Source organism: Cynocephalus volans, chromosome 12 (assembly GCF_027409185.1).
Source record: "Cynocephalus volans isolate mCynVol1 chromosome 12, mCynVol1.pri, whole genome shotgun sequence".
Classification (NCBI taxonomy): Eukaryota; Metazoa; Chordata; class Mammalia; order Dermoptera; family Cynocephalidae; genus Cynocephalus; species Cynocephalus volans.
This window is the reverse complement of record NC_084471.1, coordinates 23,399,870-23,421,199: the sequence shown is the minus strand read 5'-3', so window position 1 is coordinate 23,421,199 and position 21,330 is coordinate 23,399,870. Positions and strand designations below refer to the sequence as shown.

Here is a 21,330-nt window from a genome sequence, read left to right as displayed (position 1 = left end):
ATCAGTCATGATATTGTACGATCATTTGAAAGAAATTTCAGTCACCTTGGGTTATTTTTCTCTCTAACTATATCCTCAATAATTTGTACAGTTCTGATTTGAAACTTTTCCCTAAAGGTGGTCAACATTTGTTTTTCTCAACAAGTTTAATTATGTGTGTTTTATATATGAAACTGAATATACTTCTCATGGTGTACTATGTAAACATGGATGAAAATAGTATTAATGCTATGCTTTGAAACATCAGCTTTCAAGGTCCTCTAGACCAGGAATAGGGAGAATGTCATTCACCTTTTTATTGCCTGAATACCTTGCATTTGTACAATGTTTTAGTATCACAAATTCTTTACATAAAGCACATTTTTAGAAAACCATCTGATTGTATTTAATCTACACAAAACTCTATGAGGTAGATATTATTCTCATTTTAAAAATGAGGAAACAAAGGTTAAATATCCTGTTCAAGGTCTAGTCTTAAATCTTGGCCTTTTCTTTGTAAAATGTCAAAAGGGCTAGAATTAGTTCTGTGCCAAATTGCATAGATCTTCTGAGTTGACTACACGTCGGCTGCTTCCTGACCATGCACCCAACAGTATTTTCTGTGATTGGTGAAGTCTCTACGATTATGTTTTCAGGCTTGTTGACTGAAATTCAGTGTAAATCTAAACGACTGAGAAAAAATGTGAAGCAGCATGCAGACCAGACCACTAATGAAGACAGCGAAGGACGTGACTTGCGGCAAGTGACCTCGACAACTAAGTCATGCAGGGTAATAATATGCAGTGGTGTCCGCCAGAGCCAGCATGTGCTGAGCTTCTATCTGGCTGGGGGGCTTTCAAATTAGAGCCACAGCCATGGCAGAATCTCCATTCCAATCATGCAGTAAAATAGATTTCTTCTTTTCTTTTTAATCAAGAGAGTAATTATGCACTTCAGTGTAAACATTAAAATAACAGCGGTGTATAAAGTGAAAAGTGAATGTTTTCCTTTTCCCTGCTTCCATTCCACTCCTACTGCTTAGTGGTTGCCAGTGGGAGTGATTTGATGTACAAGATGGATTTTTCCAATTGAGTTTTGATGACCATTTCTTTCCTGTTATTGAGAAGGGAGGCTCAGACTGGGAAGGATTTGACTCAATAAAAGCTGTGAATTAGTCCTTATTGATGGGTAAACCAAGGTGAATACATATCTGTGGACCAAATTTCTCAAGAAATTCTTTGAGCCACTTAGGAACAAAGTAAGGGAACAGCACTGAGGATGATTAGACAAACACACCGTGATAACGCACAGGACATTTGGAGGAATTTTAATTTGCCATTAGCTGAAAAACCAATAAGCCACACCTTTCTCAATATTTATTACACTATTGACAAAGAAAACTTCATCCACCTTCAGTTTTTTGAATCCATTATTTTGATTTCATTTCAGAAAAAAAGATAATTTTATAGAAAAGTATTATTTTTCCATGATGCCAAGGTGTACTAATGTAACACTTTGGTGTAAGATAGCAAAGAGTTAACACAATTATTCACACTCTCCAAAAGACACCCCTTATGGGAGAAAGAGATGTTTGGGGTCTGAATTGTCCAGATTACTAACTCTGTTTCAGGGGTCAGCAAATGTTTTTCTGTAAAGGGCCAGATATTTTAGGCTTTGGCCACATGTCCTCTGTCACAACTACTCAACTCTGCTATTTTAGCACAAAAGCAGCATAGACAATACATAAACAAAGGAGGGTGGCTGTGTTCCAATAAAATTTTTTTATCAAACCAGGTGGATTTGGTCCATGGGTGAGTTTGAGAACTCTTTCTCTACGTTAATACTTTTAGATGGATCCTCCGTTCTATATGCAGAAACATTTCCTTAGTTATGATTAAAACTTGAACTTTTCAGTGACCTTTTATATGAATGGACTCAATAGGCTTCATACCCATACTATTATTTATTCCAAAGAAATACATGCAAGGAATATTTTGTTGTCCCTATTTTACAGACAGGAAAATGAGCAACTTGGAACAAATTTAGTGAAATGTGATATGGCTTGTCCAAGACCCAGAGAAAGCAATTACACACTATATTAGAGCTCATTCGGCTAAGAGTTCTCTCCAGATGAATATGCACATATAGGAAGAATGCCTTATACCCACCTTCCCTAACGCCTTTTATTTTCTTGCCAGTGTAGGAGAAAACTGAACTCACCCCAGATCAACAGAATCTTCTGCATTATATTATGGATTCATATAGCAAACAGAGGATGCCTCAGGAAATAACAAATAAAATTGTACGTATAATATCTGAAAATACATGGGCTTAAAGTTAATATTTTCTGGAGTTTTTACTATCTTGGAGGTGGAATTTGTACATAAGTATGTGAATTTGAAATAATTAGAGCTGAGAATTTAAGTTATACATTTAAACTTGTGGCAGCATTAACAATTAAAGAGTAAGAAATCTCACATCTACCTTGGTAATAGTAATTGGTCTCCAAAGATCTGAGAAATGTGAGTTGAGTCTTTAAATTTTATTATATAAATCTGTCTTACAGCCTAATGCTTTTATATTGATTTATTATTTCCTTATCTACTTATTAATCATTTGCTTTTTTCTTAATTTAGTTGAAAGAAGAATTCAGTGCAGAAGAAAATTTTCTCATTTTAACGGAAATGGCTACTAGTCATGTACAAATTCTTGTAGAATTCACAAAAAAACTGCCAGGTATTTTTTTAAATAATAAAAGCAAACATTTATTGAGCATTTAAATATGTGCCACAGATTATATTAACCACTTACATCTAGTGTTCCGTTCCATTCTTGAAACATTCCTGTTATCAGTATTACTATTACCAGGTATTTTTACATGTAGTTATTTCTCTGCTACACTGTACAGCATTCTTGTGACATTGAGAGAGGCAGGTCTGTTCATTGCAAAATGGGAGTCATCTCACATCTGATTTAATCATGTCTATTAACTACTATAGACATGAAATATTAGAGCCACAAAGGATATTTAAAATCATTTATAATAATTCTTCCAAATCAAGAGATAAAAAGTTGAGACTTTGCAAAGTTGTCATTCATCCATCTATTTATTCAATAAGCAGTTTTTAATAGTACTCCATACTAAGTGCCTAGCTATTACCTTTAAGGAGAGTGGTTAAAGGCCGCCAATAAAATATAGATAGGTAGACAGACATACAAAGTGCTGTTTGAATGGAAAGAAATTAGTAGCAAATTACATCTGGGAAAAACAGGGAGGCTTTAGAGAGGATCATATTTGAATTGGGCTGAAAGTAAAAGGAGTTTTCTAATTGACATGGAGGAGAAGAGACATTCCAAGTTGAGATATCACCTTGTGAAAAGGTAAGGAGACATGAAGAGAAATAGAATTATTAGAGATGGGAAAGAAAATTCAGTGTGCCTGCAGCACAATGTCTGTGGTGGGCTTCTTGGTTAGACAGTAAGGTAAGTTGGTACCAGATGGACAAGTGCATAACTAAGAAATTTACTTCTTGTCCCCTGGATGATAATGAGATTTTAGTGGCCTTTGTTTTTTTAGAGAGGGAAACGATGAAAGTTTTGCTATAGAGATATGGCTTTATCAGGTTCGTATAAGATGGATATGAAGGGAAGAGCTGGAGGCAGGGAGGATCAGTTAGTAAGCTACTACACGAGACCAGGCAGGAGGGCTTGAAATAGAGCAATACAGCCATGGGAGAGGGAAGAAGAAACAAAATGAAGAGAGATTCAAAGACTGATAGGGATTTATGAACAGTCGTATGTGTTAGGTGAGGGAGAGTCGTATGTGTCATTCTGATGGTGACAATACAGGAGGCTTAGCTCCCGGACTCAAATTCTTTCTGCCACATTATCGATGCTATCTAAGCCAATAGGTTTAAGTTTTTTCAGTGTTTTTAAAAAATATTAGCACTAGAATCCCATGGTCTAGAAGAGTATATTAAAAACTTTGTATGGTAGCATAACATTGTAATATTAAATTCCAGAAGGTAACTTCTGACATAGGATTTTAATTAGGCATGTTAATTTGCCTTCTTTTTGAGAGTATTATGCTACTACTTTATTAAATATGTCACAGATAGACATAAGCCTACATAAAACTCATAAATGTGGGAAGAAAGTTCTTGCTATCACTGAAACATTAATGTACTCTCATTTCGTTATTAGTAATGAAAGAAGAACTTAATTCATTACATGCTAATTAAGCTGAAGGCAATCTTGATCAAAAACAAGATTACACAAAAGTAAAAAATGTGGGGGGAGAATTGGGAAAGGGAGAAATATAGTGGTTTTGGTTATGTATATTTGGTTATATATACATGAAAGATTTTTTAGCTCATGTGGTCAGTTGGTCTCAAACCAAAAAATAATTGAAGACAAAATTTTATTCATAGGAAGGCAGATTATCTGATAGCAATGACAATATCTTAACATCTCTTCATTCCCAGTACGTAGCCTAGTTCCTGAAGGAAAGAGTACAATTAATGTGCGTTCAATGAGGAAAGCAGAATGAAAAAATTTAAAATACAGAAGGAAATAAAAGGCAAAAAACCAAAAAAAACAAAAACCTTGAGAAGGAAAATATTTTATTTAACAATAATTATAAAAATTAAAACATTATTAAAAATAGTAATAACAGTGATATAATATCACTACTTAAAGGGTATTTTGTGAAAACTGAGTTGAGTCATTCCATTCAGTAGTTCATAGAACATATCTTGTGTCAGGCACTGTCCAGGGTGCTGGAGACCTGGAGGAGAATAAGGCATGTCTCCTGCCCTCAGAGGGGCTCTTAGATTCTCTAGGATAGTGACTCTTAATCCCTAGCATAGCTTTCTTCTCTAAACTCCCACTGCTATTTAATCCTTTCCTAAGCCACTTACACCCTGATGGCATTATTTAGCCCTATTCGTGTGTGTGTGTGTGTGTGTGTGTGTGTGCGCTTATGTGTACCAGCAAGCACACAAGCTTGTGTTTTGTTTCCTATTCATTCAGTCACTTAATTATTCAATAAATATTTCAAATAAAGCACTAGGGATACATAAATAGACAAAACAGAGTAAGACTCTGTGCCCAAGAAGTTTACACTTGAGTAGAGGTGGCAGACAATTAACAAATAAGCAAATAAATCTAAAATACATGTCAGGTAATAATAAGTTCTATGGACAGAAATGGAGCAGATAGGAACTAGTGAGTGCTGGGGAGTACTATTTTAGTTAGGGTAACCTTGGAGCAGAGACTGATTGCAGTGCTGGAGTGGGGATATCTGGGAAGAACATTCATGCAGGCCTGTGTATTCACAGCAGAGCCAGGGGGTCAGTGTGGCTGGAGCACAAGGAGGGAGGGGAAGGACAAGTAAGAAATGAAGTTAGTGAGGCTGTTGGGGGCTGTACCACATAAGCCTGGATAAAAACTTGGGATTTTTCAGACAGTTTTATAGTCCTTCAGGTTGGCAATTAATTCCACATTTCTCTGGTTTCCCCCACTCGGCATGGTGCAGTCCTGAGTTCAGAGCAGTTGCCTCCACATGACATTGATTGTTTTTTGGGTGGTGGTGGGGAATGCTACCCATTCTCTAGATTGACTAAAGACTCATGAGTCAGCCCTCATGAGTCAGCCAAATATTCTGGGAGCACATAAAGTTTTTTTTTCTCGCTTGTGGATTCTTCTTTTCTGCAGAGTTGATCCCATAACTCCACGTATGACTAAGATAATGGCTCAAAGAGTCTGCTTGCCTCCAGTTTTTGAGGGTTGCTTCATCTGAGTCAGTCTGTCTCTGCCATAATATATGTATTTGGTATGGACTTAACATCTCCTTTTGCCTAACCTGCTTATTCAATCCTACTCAACAAAGATAGAAGTTAGTTTCTATTTGGGGGATTATAATAGATACTTATTGACTCAACTTGGCCACCCAATTGTACAACAATTACAGAATCACTTTATAGAAATGTTTTATCAATAGTGATGATAAAATACTGTTATACCTATACACTTCTGTGATACTGATTTGGTTATCATCTTTACCCAGGATTTCAGACTTTGGACCATGAAGATCAGATTGCTCTGCTGAAAGGGTCTGCAGTTGAAGCTATGTTCCTCCGTTCAGCTGAGATTTTCAATAAGAAACTTCCAGCTGGACATGCTGACCTATTGGAAGAAAGAATTCGAAAATGTGGTAAGTGATTTGGTTAATGGTAAAAGAGTTCACTTCTGCAAGTAAAAATTGGTACACCCCATGAAGGCAGGGCTCTTGTGTGTCTTATGTAACATTGTATTCACATTGTGCCTGGCATGGAGAATGTCTCTAAAAAGATTTTTGCTAAATACATGGGACTTTTAGAGGCTTGTTTCAAAAATCTCTGTTGTAATAGCAAAATACCAAAAGTACTCTCTTTACTGCACTAAGATGAAGGGTTAAAGGAAGACTTTTAAAAAGATTGGGAAATTAGTCTGATTTGAAAAAATAGCACAAAGGATCTGGGATTATTCAATCCGGAAAAAGATTCATTTATTCAACCTTCAGGTATGAACGACTGGGTAACTAGCTATTATCCATCCCTACCAAAATAAAAGAAGAAATTACAATAGCAATATTTATGCATTGCTTGCTAGGTTTCAGACAGTGTTCTAATACTTTATATATGATTTCATCAAATCCTGCAATCATCCTATGAAATAAGAACTACTTCTGTTCTCATTTTTATAGATGAGGAAACTGAGATAGAGAGGTTAAATAACTTTTCCAAAGCTGACAGGAAGTCTAACTTCAGAAGCTATGTGTCTTAACCACTATACTGTACTACCTTGCAAGAGACAAAATGAAATAATAGCACAAATAACTCAGTTTAACTTAGAGTAATACTGTGACCTAGAAGTTCAAGAGACATTGGGATGAATTGCCAGGAATTATGTGCAATTTATCTTAGGAGATTCTTAAAATATAATATGTTTTTATTTTCCTGAGAGATTTCATATATGGGCTAGGAGGGGGGAATGAATGAAATAAGATGACTTCTCAAGATCTTTTCTTTCTAAAGTGTTAGTATTCTGTGATGGACTGAATCAAGTTTAAAGACTTTTAAAACCAATATTTTAGAATAGAGACTGGAAGAGAAGTTTTCAGGCAGTTCTGCATTTGTGATTTAAGTAAAATAATTTAAAAACTGAAACATTTTTAAAAGCAGTCTTCCCACATTAATTATGCCTTTTCCTCCTAGTTAAAAACTAAAAGTATAGTTAGCATCACTGATAGATTTTAAAAACATGCACTTTTAAAAGATGCATTATTCTTAATACATTCATTGATTTACTAATTTAACAAATATTTGAGGGCAAGGTACTATGGTGGCATCAAAGAGAGAAATCAAGCATGTTCCCTCCCTTAAGAAGCTTACAGTCTAGTGGGAAGAGATGAACGGTACCTAATCATAATAAAATATGAAAGAGAAGAACTGAGAGAGAGGTGACGCCTTGTTGGGAGGGCTCTGGAAAGGTTTTGTTGGCATTTGAGCTGGGTCTTGGATGAGATTTGGGTACCCAGGGTGGAGGTGCAGGAGAGAAGGACCAGCAGGAGCAAACGGAGAGAGTCAAGGAAGCTCGGGGCATGCACACAAAGGAGAGTGAGTAGTTGAACTGATTGGACCACATTAAGGGGAAATGAAAAGAAATGTCAGAACCAGATGGAGGGCTTTGAACACTGGGCTAAAGATTTTGTTATTTTCTAAGTAATGAGGGCACATTGAAGATTTTTGAACAAAGGAGGGAGAGACATCAAAATCAAGCACTTAGGATAGGCCAGGATGGGAGACACCTATTGGAAGCAAGAGGTTTCCGGGATGTGAGTCCCACTGCCAGGAAAAAAGGAGAGGACAGAAAGGATCTGGGAGATAGGAGTATACTGGGTCAGTGTTTCACCTTTGAAAGACATGTTGTCAAGAAATGTGGATTCTGGTTCTGCATAGATATTATCACCTATCTTTTCTGGGTCTTAATTTCTTGTGTGCGTGTGTGTGTGTGTGCCTAGACCAAGGGAGAAGGGCTGAATTAATCTCCAAGGCTCACACCATTCCATTCTACAAGTCTTCCTGCTTTTCTTCTCTTAAATGATTCATTTTTTTCTGGTTAGTGATATTGCCAGTCACTCGGCCAGCTACTTAAGTATCCTAATTTTAAAGCTGCAATTAGTAACTGACCGTTTAACTTAAGAAAGAGTTGAAGGACCTAAGCCGAATTTTCACTTGTATGAATTTAATTGTTTTAGGTTAGTAAATATACTTGGGTGGTTCTCTCTTTATGCAGAAAATTGTCATGACCTCAGTCTGTGATGGACAAAGCCTCCCCAGCTGAATTTAGTCATTTATTTGGTTCTGGCTTCCATAGACCATGGCAGTGCTCTCTTTAAGAAAATCTATGTGTCAAATCTAATTTTTAAAAAACTAATAAAATAAAAAGGGATGATGGCTTGTGTAACAAAATATTATTCTTTTTATGGACAGAGCTCTTTAACTCTCAAAGGATCCTACTCTACTTAACGTGTTTGTTTTATTCAGCAAGAGTGGTGATTAAGAATACTGACTGTAGAATCTGCCTTGAATTTAGATTCCAACACTTATTAGCTATACGTCCCATTTTTTAAAAAGTTATTGAAATAGATCCCATAAGCAATTTGATCTCTTTGAAATCGTGTGTAAATTTAGTACTTGTTCTGCAGTCTTGCCTGGATTTTGATATTAAAAACTTCGTGAGGCAGGGTCTGCCTGTTTTTGAATCAGTATTTTATCACAGCACCTAGCACATGCCTGGCTTGCAGTGGGTGTTCCACAGAAATCTGTGGAATGGATGAATGAATGAAGGTTTATCTGCAGCCATGAGTCTGGTTCATTTACCTATTTTCTAGTGGTTCTTTCCCTGAATATCAGTTATTTGTATCCCAGACTGACAACTAACCAACAAAGTGTTTTTTCCAGACCTTACCTTTGGTAATTAGTGTTGAGGACAGATACCATTTTTGCATTTGAATGTAAGAAAAGGAAAAAGACAGTTTGGGTAAGGAAGCTCTTCTCTCTTCTTCCTTAAAGATGAGTATTTTACAGTTTATTTAGTTTATTTATTATTTTAATTTTAAAAAGAGTACAATTTCTGCCACCATGCTGATCTGACACCTGTGAAAAAAGAGCAGGAATGAAGGATTGGGTATGAAGAGCCTCAGAGCACAGCACAGTCTTGAGAAAGTCTAAGCTAGGTCAGTGGAGAGGGACCAGGTCTGAGTGGCCCATCGAATGGACCAGCACTAACACATCCACTATGCTCAGTCACTGGTTGGGAGAAGACTGGCATAAGTATGTCTTCAGCATTCACAGGGCAGCAGCTGGAGGCTGTCAGTCAGCTATGCTCCCTACTTCAGGCTCTCTTAAAGGGAGATCTGAGTGGAGCATTTCCATGGCCAACGCAAAAATATCTCATTTGTTCTTCACAACACTTTGAGATAGCTGTTATGCATCTTACACCAGACCTGGACCCTGTGAATACCAATACTTCCCTCCTCCAAAATCTCAGTCCCACGTATTCCTGCCCTCTGACATTACCCTCTAACTTTCCAGCTCACCCCCTTCTAGTACACTGACTCCAAAGATTCTTTGGTCCAATATAACCTCCATTCATTGAACTTCCATCCACTAGCCCTCTATCCATTGATTCTATTTTTTCCCTGACATCACTTCCCTCAGTACTTGGCTTAGGATTCATAATCCATCGATACGATCACTCCCTTGAATCATTCACTGGATATTCTCAACTACTTGTCTTTTTCTCACCTAAGAAAACCCCTTCCCTGACTGAATACAACTCTCCACTCACTCTGGGCTTGAACCTGAGAACTGAAACAGTATGACTGGCGTACCCTAATTTGATGATCGTGCACTGCAAGTCGACTTCAGTACTACCCACTTATCCCTCTTCTCTATTTAGTCTTATTCTTATGGGAAATCATCTCTCATCTTGTCTTCAAACTTCCAACATCTCTCACCCCTCAATCTCAAGAGATGACCTTGTTGAGAAAAGGTAGATTTTAAGAACACGCTGCATTTCTCAGGTTGTTGGCTCATTAGCCCCCTCTTCTCCCTTGATGAGCCCTGAGTCAGTTTAAAATCCTGTCATTTCTATTTGACTCTTTCAAATTTGAACCATCCAGTAACAGTGAAAGATCATTTCCTCTGGGACTTGTATTTGTTTATCTGTTTACTTATTTTTTTTTCAACAAACTTTTATTGAATATTGCTATGAGCCAGGTACAACGGAGATACAAAAATAAGTAAGATAAAGTCACATACCTCAAGGACTTTGTCTTCTTGGGAAAGTAGATAGGAAAATAATAATCACAATTGAGTGTCATGTATGATTTAAGTTAGAGGCTTGGCTGCTATAACAGAGACTAAAAAAAAGGCGGGGGGGGGGCACAAACAAGGTAGAAGTTTATTCCTATCTTGTAATAGTTTGGGCATAAGGAGAACCGGGCTGATAGGGTGGCTTCACAGTGTCCTGGGTTGTTGCTCATCCATGCGGATAGTGCTGACGTCATCATTATGGTCCAAAGTGGTTCTCTACCCTTCTGGTACATTCAGATTCCAGACAGTGCGCAGGCAAAGGGGGAAAAAAGAATGGCACATCCTCCCCATAAGGGAATGATCCAGAAGTAGTACACGTGACTTCTACTGACATTCTATTGGCAAAAACTTAACTTTTTTCATCACACCTCAAGACAAAAAGCAGGGACTCCTGTAAAGAGACTAATGGAATAATTAGGTGAGAAATGATGAGGGTCTTACAGATTATTAAAATGTATATAATCAAAACAAAGAAAACAAAAGAAAACCTTGCTTGTAATTTCCTAAGTTTCAGAACTGGTGATTCTTCAAGTTTCAGAAAAGTTCAAGAATGAAGTTTTCTAGAATACAATCTGTATAGATAAATATGCATGTCTCTAGTTCATAATAAAATACTTTCCCCAAATATGAACCACATATTATGACAATAAACGCCATCCAAACTCACATGCTGCTTTATATTTTATCTAAAATGATGCTTCCATTTATTAATATTTATGAATTTGCTTCTTCCAGTGGATTTTCAGAACATTGTCTCTTCTGCACACCATATAAAAACCTGATCTTGCAAGATGAACTTTCAGAATAACTTTTTATTCTTATGCTAATATAACACATTCTTATTTCTATTGTACATTTAATTATAGAGTAACATAACATTGCAAAGTTACCCTGTTTATGCCTACAGAACTCTTTAAAGAATATAATGTGAAATTTCTTGTCCTTCAAATTTATACTCTTTTGTGTGCTATTATTAAATCACAATTACAAACACAAAGATACCATCTCCTGAGATACTTTACTTAATGAGTTACAGTGTTCATTTATGCTAACTGAGGCTTCAGAACATATATCTGACACAACCTGTGGTTGTTTCCACAAATTCTAGTGCATCAATGATTTTATTCCTAATGTAGTATTATAATGCAAACTAGATTTTAAAGCTGGAATTTTTAATAAAAATAGGAATAATCATGATATCCAAAATACGATATAACTGAAATAGGCTTGTTAACACTGAGTTTACATTTTAACATTAAGGAAATTAGAAATAACCTCTCACAGACCAAAGCAAATTTCTCTGTTCATTTCAAATATAAATAACCCCTGAAATTTATAGTGTTCCTTGGCCTTTTGTGGCCCCCACAAGAGACATAAATGAAATATTCAATTCAGTAAGTATTTATCAGGATGACCACATTTCTCATGATTTTGCAACAATTTGTTTTTGCATGCATCTTCTTAGTACTTCCAACGGCCCCTATAGGTGAGTGTTACACTCCTATTTTATAGATGGGGAAATGGGCTTATAGAGCTAGATGACCTGCCCAAGGTCACACAGCTAATCAGCAGAGTGCCAGGAAATGAACACAGGTGTTCTAATGCAAAGCCCAGCACACTTTTTATCTGCTGCACCTGTCACTCGCCAGGGGTCTAATATTCACCCAACTACTGGCTAGGAGGGACTATAAAGACCCGGTAAAACATGGTTCCTACCCTTTGGTTGAGAAATAAAGTACAAGCAGCAGCTAGTTATTTAAAATCACTTTTAAGTAAATGTTAAAATGAATAGAAACAATGAGGTCAGAGAAAAGAGATACTCTTATTAGAGTGAAGTTGTGGCTAGTTAAGTAGTATCAGACTAAAGTACTCATATATTGTATGTTAGTAAAGTATACGTGCTTATTTTTCTGTTATTTAAATATATATGATTTCACTGCTTTAGCCTTTGCAACTTGTATAAAATGAAAACAATGATAAGAACTAAATTTTCCAAAGAAGCAGATGTAAGCTGATTATCCATCGGTCCAGATACTGTCTTGGAAAGAAGGGTTGGAAGTGTAAAGAAACAAACGACAGGCCTCCCCAAGCAGGGATGCTGCAACTTGGCTGCAGGCCGAGGAAGCCCAGGGCAGGACTGGGCACTTGAACCTCCACTCGGAACAAGGGTGAAAGTCAGAGCAAGGAACCCGAGAGAACATTTCCTTCCTTAGGTCCTCTGGCAGTTGATCCTAAAGGTTGTGTCATCATAGCCATCCCTGCCAAACCTGGCTCGAGACAAAATGCTGAAACAGATTTGACAGCTGGAGCCATAAATGTAGCTATTGAGGCACCTCCATCTGAAAGAGGCTGACACAGAGAGCTCTGTTGGTATCTTTCCAAGGTCTTAGAACTTGGGAAGAGTGATGTGGTTTTGAATAAGGGTGTTAAATCTCTTGAAAACGTGATGAAGCTCTTGGCCTCTGCAACTCCAGAAGAGATCTTGGAGAAATTAAAAAAGGAAGCCAAATAAATAAATAAATCAATAAATAAAAGCAAGAAATGAAAAATACATCCTTGAGACACTTTTTTACAGCTAATGATGAAGACGCTATTAAATAGGAATATATATTTAAATGCACAAAAAACATGGGATAAAAACATATGTATATTTAGATAGGAATAATACTCAAAAAAGTAGAAATTTTAAAAGTATGATACTTTGAATACTGCTTCTAAAATCCCTGACCCCAAACAGCCTAGCACATGTTATTCTGATTTCATGGCATTACAGAATAACAGAGCTGGAAAGGATATTCAATGACACGATATAACTCCTTTCATTCTGTGATGGGGCTTCTGATATCTAGAAGTTGAAAGACATGAATTCAAGATCACACCATGCAAGATGACAACTAGAACCCAGACCTTGTGACTCCTGGTTGAATGCATTTTATCTTGATTGTAAATTAAAATGATAATGTCACCACAACATTTCTGGAATTCTGGGAATTGCCTTCTAATTCAGTTTACAAGTTACAGAGGAAAACCTGTTACACTGTTTTGTAGTCTCACCTTATACTTTAAGATGTTTATCTAATGCAAAAATGTTTTCTACATCTTTTAAAACCTATATTGCACATTTTGTGAAAAAGTAAATGAATAATCGAGAAAAAAATGACACAATATTTATAAGAAAGATAACTGCTGAAGATTAGAATTTTTAACACCTCTAATTTTGCTTTTCAGAGTGGTCACATGATAATTTCAGCATGGACAAATTTGGGGCTCAAATTATAGGAAGAAATCTTCCAATTAAGAGGAAATATTAAAGGACTACAAGAGTTGATATTTTTATTGCCTCTGGGCAGAATCCATTGTTCTCAGCTCAATCTCCAAGCCCTTTGTACTTGCTTGGTTTTGAACATTGTGTATTTATTCATGTATCTGCCTCTTCCATTAATCTGTTAACCGCTTGAGGGCTCTGTATTCCCAGCACTCTCACAGTGCCTGGCACATATTAGATATACAAGTATTGGTGAATTTTGTTGAGATGAATCTGGAACTTGACACTTCAAGCTCTGGCAGCTCCTAAGCATTGGTGAGACTTAATTTGGCCAGATAATTTTTAGCCACTGGGAACAGCCACTAAGCAGTATTGATTAAATATTTTAAATTAAATATTTTACATTGAAAGCAGTTCTTTTTTGAATTGCTCATTTGTTGGCAGCTTTTTACTCAAGGCCAAGAATATGGCATGGATGACTCACTGGGTAGAGTTCAACAGTTGAAGTAGAGGACAGAGTCCAATCTCTTAGCACCACAAGAATGTTTCCATTGTCTTAATGTCATCCCCTTCCCCCATCATATCTCACAACTATGTCACCTTTGTCACAAAGAACAAGCAAAACATAATACTGCATAATATAACAAATATTTATTAATGTCCTACCATGTCTTCAGCAGGATGCCAGTTACTAGAGATGCAGAGATGAGTAAGAAACACCTGTGGAGCACCTTTACGAGCAAAGCAGCACGCCAGGCACTGGGGATACAGTAACTCCTTCCCGCTCTCATAAAATTTATATGGTATTTCACACTCCAGTGGAAGGAGAGAGTCAAATTATGATTGGTGCAATAGAACTGAACATAGAGAACGAAGCAACTAATTCTGCTTTACTGTGACAGGGAAAGCTCTACAGAGAAAGCAAAATTTGAACTTGGCCTTGACGAGTGGGGTGCCTTAGCCTAACAAGGATCCTGCCTTATATTTCAGGATAAAAGCATGAAGACATACAGAGTATATCTCATTTGTTAGGGGAGGTGTCAGTTAGGATGCTCTTGGCTGATGGTAACAGAAAATCCAACTCAACATGGCCTAAAAAAGTAAGGAAATGTATTAACTCAAACGAGAAACCCAGAAGAAGGGTGCGGCAGAATTGGTTCATTCAGGGGCTCAAGGCATCATCAGAAACACAGGTCCTTCTTATCTTTCTGCTCTGCTATTCTTACCCTCTGGCTGTTTCTCCCCCTGGACTTGTAATGGCCACAACCATTCAGGCATTGCATCCAGGCACAACAATGGCCAAAGGAAAAAGAGATGGTCTCTTCACGAGTATAGATTCTTTCTTAGGAGCTTCCCACGAGACTCCCGTTTAGTCTCATTAGTCAGAGTTGCATTGCTATCCCCGACTATACCAACCTCTGATGTGGGAAATGAGACCAGCAGTGGCTGGACCTTGGGCTGGAACTGGAATCTGCCTCCACCATAGTACATGGCCATGGGGCAGGGATGGGGGAAGGTAGATATGCTGTGTAGCAACAAATTGAATCAGCTTCAGGAACCTAGAAGTATTGGTGTCATTAATTCATAGAGAAACCATTGGGATGGTGAGAGCTTAGTTTGAAAGGAAGGCAGAAGGGAAACATAGCCTTGTACGCCATGCCAGGGCTTATACCTCAAGCTCTATGCTATGGGGTGGGGTCATTTCTAGAAAAATTTCAAATTACATGATTTCGAGCAAATAGCATCATTTTTAACAAGGTGCTTAGTTTATCTTGGATTGTCAATGATAACAAATAACATAGAGGTATTAAAAATACCAGGAAATGTGCATACTTACATATAATACACACGCACACACACACAAATAAACTTCTGCTTTGTTTTTGTTCCCAATTAAGAGTAGGGTTTACTTACGAAATAAAAGACACTTAAGTTTAAAACAATTTACTTAACACAGTATAGTGTTAATTCTGTGAAATGGTTATTCTCTCAAAGAATATTTCTGATTATTGAACAATTAATTTATCAATCACACACTTTTTAAAAAAGGGATGGGGGAAAACAAATAAGAAGGGGAAGCAGAAGAGTAAACATTTTTTTTACTTCAAACTTTTCCATGGCGAAGTCTTTCTGGTTAAGCTGGAAAATAGCTCCCCCTTGTGTCCAAAACTCAGCTGATTGGTGATAACAGCAAAAATGAAGCAAATTTTAAGCAAGTCTCCAGGAAGGAGGAGTAAGCAGGAAACAGGAAAAGGCTGTCCCCTGCAGGATGATGTTATTCTTACATTTTTTTTTTTTTATGTTAGAAATTGCTGGTTCACAAACACTCGAAACACCCCTTTCATTTATGTTGGCATGGTTAATTCTGATTGTTGACGCTCATTCCAAAAGCAGATTTACATTATCTATCCCATAGGAAAAAAATTTTTTGTTTAAAAACTCCCCTATTACATATTTTCTACATTCTCTCTAATATTCACTCTTGGCTTTTACAACGTACAGAAGATGAAACAATCATAATAAACATTTTTACCTAATTTCCCCCGAACATTAGCAACTATGATTAGATAGCTAAGGGAGGTAACATCTTTGGAGGGTGAATGGGGATTTAGAAAGACAAAGGAAATAAGAAATTAGGTAATCAAATTGAATTTTGATTCAATAGATAGAAATTGAATATTTTCAAATCAGCTGCATTGAGTATTATCTCCAAATCATCATCTACTATCTAAAGTAATAGCACAGTCATGAATTATTATTTTAGGTAACCACACTCATGAGTATAGACCTTGAATGCTGAAAAAAGCATAAAGACTGCCATTTTTTGAAGATGATGAAGAATAACCTTACCAAAAAAAAAAATACAGACCTGAGTTTAGCTTTAATATCTGGAAAAATACTGATGCAAATCACTGAGCAGATAGTTTGTATTCATCCCCAGTAATTTGCAGAATGCTTTTTTTTTAAGCTAATATAGGTTTGTAAAGACAAAAGTGCACAACTTTAAGAGTAAGATAAGCTGAGATTAAGATGAATTCATATGTTGATCCAATTCTCTCAAATAATAATAATAATAGCTATTATAATTATTTGCTCTAACATTTATTGAGGGCATACTATGAGCTAGGCATTGTGCTAAACACTCTACATATTATCTTATGTAATACTGTTATCATATAATTCACATTTCACAGATGAGAAAACTAAGTCTTAAAGAGTTTAAGTAATGTGCCCAAGATCGAGTCGTGGAGTCGGATTTCAAACTCAGAGCACAACCTTTTAACCCTTTTATTCACTGGAAACCAGGACTGGTATTCTCAGGCTCACATACTCCAATCCCCTGCATTTTAAGTTGCATCTAGTTTGGTCATGGGTATTCAGTTCAATCTGTAAGAGCAGAATGTAGGGCAAGCTTCCACATGATGTAATCCCCAAATTGCTCAACAGAGACATTGTTGTTAATAGAGCCAACTGGGGTCAATTAAAGAATAAAAAGTCAAAGGGGAGAAGAGCGCGGTATTTTGACTAAAGAGGGAAAGGCCAAGGATTCAATTCGGGAAGATTCTTTTTTAGACTCTTGTAAAGGTGGGGATTTAGACTTTCTGATAAATTCGCTTTCTGTGAACTGTATCATTAGATGATGATTGTACTCTTTAGCATCTGGGATCAAATTTTATTCTGGTTCAGTCCAGCCAGAGTTCTTTGACCCTAGATCTGGTTTGAGAAGAAATAGAGCAGTCTATTCTCATCTGGATCAATCCTGGGAAACTCATCCTCATCTTAATTCATCCATAAATCACACCACAGTCTTTTATTTTATTTTTTTTTTCTGTTTCCATGATTCCCCAGCCAAAGGCTCTTCTAGAATGGAGCCATGCACAGAGCAGGCACCAAACTATTTGTTGAATGAGTGGAGGAAGTGATATAAAGAAGTCTTAAATTATGAAGGGGAGTAAGCTAGACAAAGGAGCAGGAGAGAGAAAAACGTGTACGAACACTGGGCAAAGTGAATTGTTGAGGGAACTGCAAGTGGCTGATGTGGCTGGAGGAAAGGCTGCGTGATAGAAGGGTACTGACGCTTAGTTGTAGCTAACAATCAGGACCGTGGAGCCTGCCAGCTTTGACTTGAGTCCTGATTCCTGGGCAAGTTATATAACCTCTCTGAATGTGCCTCATGGGGTGTGAGAAAGATGAAATAGAATTATAGGATAAGAAGTGCTTAGAACAGTGCCTATTGCATAACAAGTACTCAGTAGTTATGAACTCCTACCATTATTATCATGGATGGTGAGGCAGGCAAAGGATAGCTTGCAGCGGTTCCTATGTAAAAAGGAAAACAATTCAGACTGTATACCAAGAGCCATGGAGAGTTTTTGAAGGTTTGTAAGAAGTAGGGATAAAGTGTGTTATTTGACTTTTGGAAAGGTTATTCTGGAATCTAGATAGAGGAAGGATTGAAGGAGACCAAACTGCAGACAGGAAGACCAGTGAGGAGGCAACTGCAGTCATCAAGGTGAAAAGAGTTGAGAGCTTAACCCAGGTCAATGTCAGGTGCGGTGGAGAGAGAGGGAGCATCGAGTGAGAGAAAGCAGGGAGAACCCACAGGACGGGCACCTGAATCTCAGTTGTCAGGCCTGGGCAGCTGGCTGAGCGAGGATGCCAGTCGCTGAGAATGGGTACGAGGAGAAAAGAGTGGACGTGGAGGACGATGGAGGATTTTACTTCTGTATGTGGTGTCTTTGATTGTGGACATATTGAGTTTGAAGAGAGCAGCCAGATACCAATGCCTAGTAGGCAATGGATAAATAGATTTGGTACTTCAGAACCAAAAAGAGAGATCAGAACTCTTTGGTAAGAACCCTGGCCAGTTGATTAAATGGAGCTGTTTATACTTCTGGACTGAAGAACAACTATTTTTTGTTAGTTGTTTAAGATGCTATCTCTGCCTTGATTACAGGTAGAAATATTAAAAAAGATTAACTAAACCCCATCTAGAAAATGGTAAAGTTCTGAGGTTCTTTTGGCCATTCAAGGGCATTACCATTTATTGTCAGACAGTAGTGACTGAAACAAAGTCACTGCTAAAATCAAAGATGTACAAATCATTAATTAGGCTATATTTTGAGGATTTTGTTACCTGGTCCTCTTTGCAATGTCCTGCCTTTGGCCGGGACTTATAATATACAGTAATTATTTGAACCTGCACATATAGACGTAAATATTAACGTGTGTGTATGTATAAAGTGTTTCTAGTTTTACGTTTTTCAGTCACACAAAAATTTTATTATGACTGTAATTTTTCAACTTTTACCCATAGGTATCTCTGATGAATATATAACACCTATGTTTAGTTTTTATAAAAGTGTTGGAGAATTGAAAATGACTCAAGAAGAGTATGCTCTGCTTACAGCAATTGTTATCCTCTCTCCAGGTAATTTCAATGTTACATTTTAATTTTTATGCCATTTTTTTCTCTCAGTGTAATAATATAATGTTTATTAAAGAAGATCTGAACTGAGGTCATAAGAGGTGGGAAGGGGGGAGAAACAGGGGGGCTGGTGAGAAAATTGGTAAAGGCCACAAAAAGTGATTTCATTGTGTAATGATAAATATAGTAATTATTTAAAAAGAAAGAAAGAGAAAAACAAAAATCTGAAACACAGAAACATAAAGAAAAAGTAAAATGGCTTATAACGTTGCCATTCAAATTGAACCATAGTTAATATGTCAGTGTACTTCTCAGTCTTTTTTCTAAACACACTCCTTCATTCAATAAATTCATATTGAACACCTACTGTGTACTGAACGTGGTTCTAGACATTGGGGATACAACAGGATACAGCTCCCATGAAGCTTACATTCTAGTAGTGAGAAAGATGATAAATGAAAAAACAAATAAAAATAATTTTTCAGGAGGTGGTAAATGTTACAAAAAATATAATGACAATATAAGGGGGAAAAGTAGCAGGAGAATGGTATTTTATTTTATTTTTTTCTTTATTTTTATTTTCTTTCTTTTCCTTTTTTTTTCTTTGAGAATGGTATTTAATTAGTGGTCAGGGAAGGTTTTTCTAAGTGGCTGACATTTGAGCAGGGACCTAAGTGAAATTTCTCACTTTTTAACATAATATAGAACATATTGTCTCTCTCTTTTTTAAAGATCAAAATTGGCTTTATGTGCAATTCTAGAGTCAGATAACACATCATTCCATAAAATAGAACAAGTGTTCCCTGTGTCTCTTTTTCAAAGTTTAAAGTTCTTCAAAAGTCTTTTCCCAAATCATTAAATAATTACATTGGTAAAAGTTTGTTATAATGTGTGCATGACATTCCATTGTATGGATGTGCAATCATCTACTTATTCTTTAGCATATATTTGTATATTCAGAATGTTTCCAATTTTTTGTGTGTGTTTTAAACAATGTTAAAATGAGTACCTCTGTTCATAAGGTTTGTCTATATTTTTGGATTACTTTAATAATTTGGGAGTGATGTCATGTTCCTAGTTTGTAAAGCGTGATTACAATGTTAGCTTTAAACCATTTTTATACATGCTATTGAGGCAGAAGCTAGTTGTTACTTTATTTTAGTATAAAAAATTATGATTAAAAAAAGAAAACTGTTCATCAGAATCTACTAATGTTGTGCATGTATATACCCAGCAATTCCACCAGAAAGGATGTTTATGTCCACCAGATGGGTTACCTTTAGGGGTTTTGATGGGAAGGGGAATTGAGGGAGGCTTCTGGGGATCATTACATGTTCTGTATCTTGATCTAGTTGTGATTACACAGGGATATATTTGTGTGTGTAAAAATCTATCAAGTTGAACACTTATTTTGTACATTTTAAACATACAACATTTGTAAACTCACACTTCAAAACAGTAAACATTGCCGTACTTATGCCAAATTCATGCTTTTCCTCTCTTTTATTTTGTCATTTTATTTTAAACTTCGAAACAGACAGACAATACATCAAAGATAGAGAGGCCGTGGAGAAGCTTCAGGAACCACTGCTTGATTTGCTACAAAAGTTGTGTAAGATTTATCAGCCTGAAAACCCTCAACACTTTGCCTGTCTCCTGGGCCGCCTGACTGAGTTGCGGACATTCAATCATCATCATGCTGAGATGCTGATGTCCTGGAGAGTGAATGACCACAAGTTTACCCCACTTCTCTGTGAAATCTGGGATGTGCAGTGAGGAACATCACAGGGGAAGGGTCTAGCTCCTTTTTTCCTCGTACTAGATATCCGATGTATAACTTCTTTTATTTCATTTGTACCTGGTTTCACTCAAGAATCTCGATGAATATTTATGTAGCAATTATACAACTTCCACAATTGTAAATACCAGGCTAGATAGAATTACTTTCTCTACGGTGCATTTTACGAAGCTTCGGGGAATCCTACACTGTCATTGGCATGCCATTTGTCTAACTGAATTGATCGTTATTTCAATTCTATCTGTTGAGTTAGGGAAATCTCATTTTTCTCTTCATTTACTGTACTGCATATATTTTATTAAAGTGTTGTGTTCAGTTTTGACAATAAACCAAACATAATGCCAACAGGCTTTTCTTTGGGGAAAAAAATTGACAAATATACCTTATTTCTTCTCCTTTTTTAAAAAATTGAAACATGATTGTACATATTTATGGGGTA

General features: G+C 36.7%; 1 protein-coding gene across 5 annotated transcripts in view; it reads left to right on the top strand.

Annotated features, from left to right (window-relative positions):
* Positions 1-20,869, top strand: part of NR1H4 (nuclear receptor subfamily 1 group H member 4) — a 65,851-nt gene extending 44,982 nt beyond the window's left edge. For all 5 annotated transcript variants that reach the window (XM_063075472.1, XM_063075471.1, XM_063075470.1 and 2 more), the window contains 6 exons: positions 636-769; positions 2,183-2,281; positions 2,616-2,715; positions 6,047-6,193; positions 18,983-19,096; positions 20,631-20,869. In XM_063075472.1, coding sequence (XP_062931542.1) covers positions 636-769; positions 2,183-2,281; positions 2,616-2,715; positions 6,047-6,193; positions 18,983-19,096; positions 20,631-20,869 — 833 coding nt within the window. The remainder of the gene's footprint in view (positions 1-635; positions 770-2,182; positions 2,282-2,615; positions 2,716-6,046; positions 6,194-18,982; positions 19,097-20,630) is intronic.
* Positions 20,870-21,330: the final 461 nt, after the last annotated feature.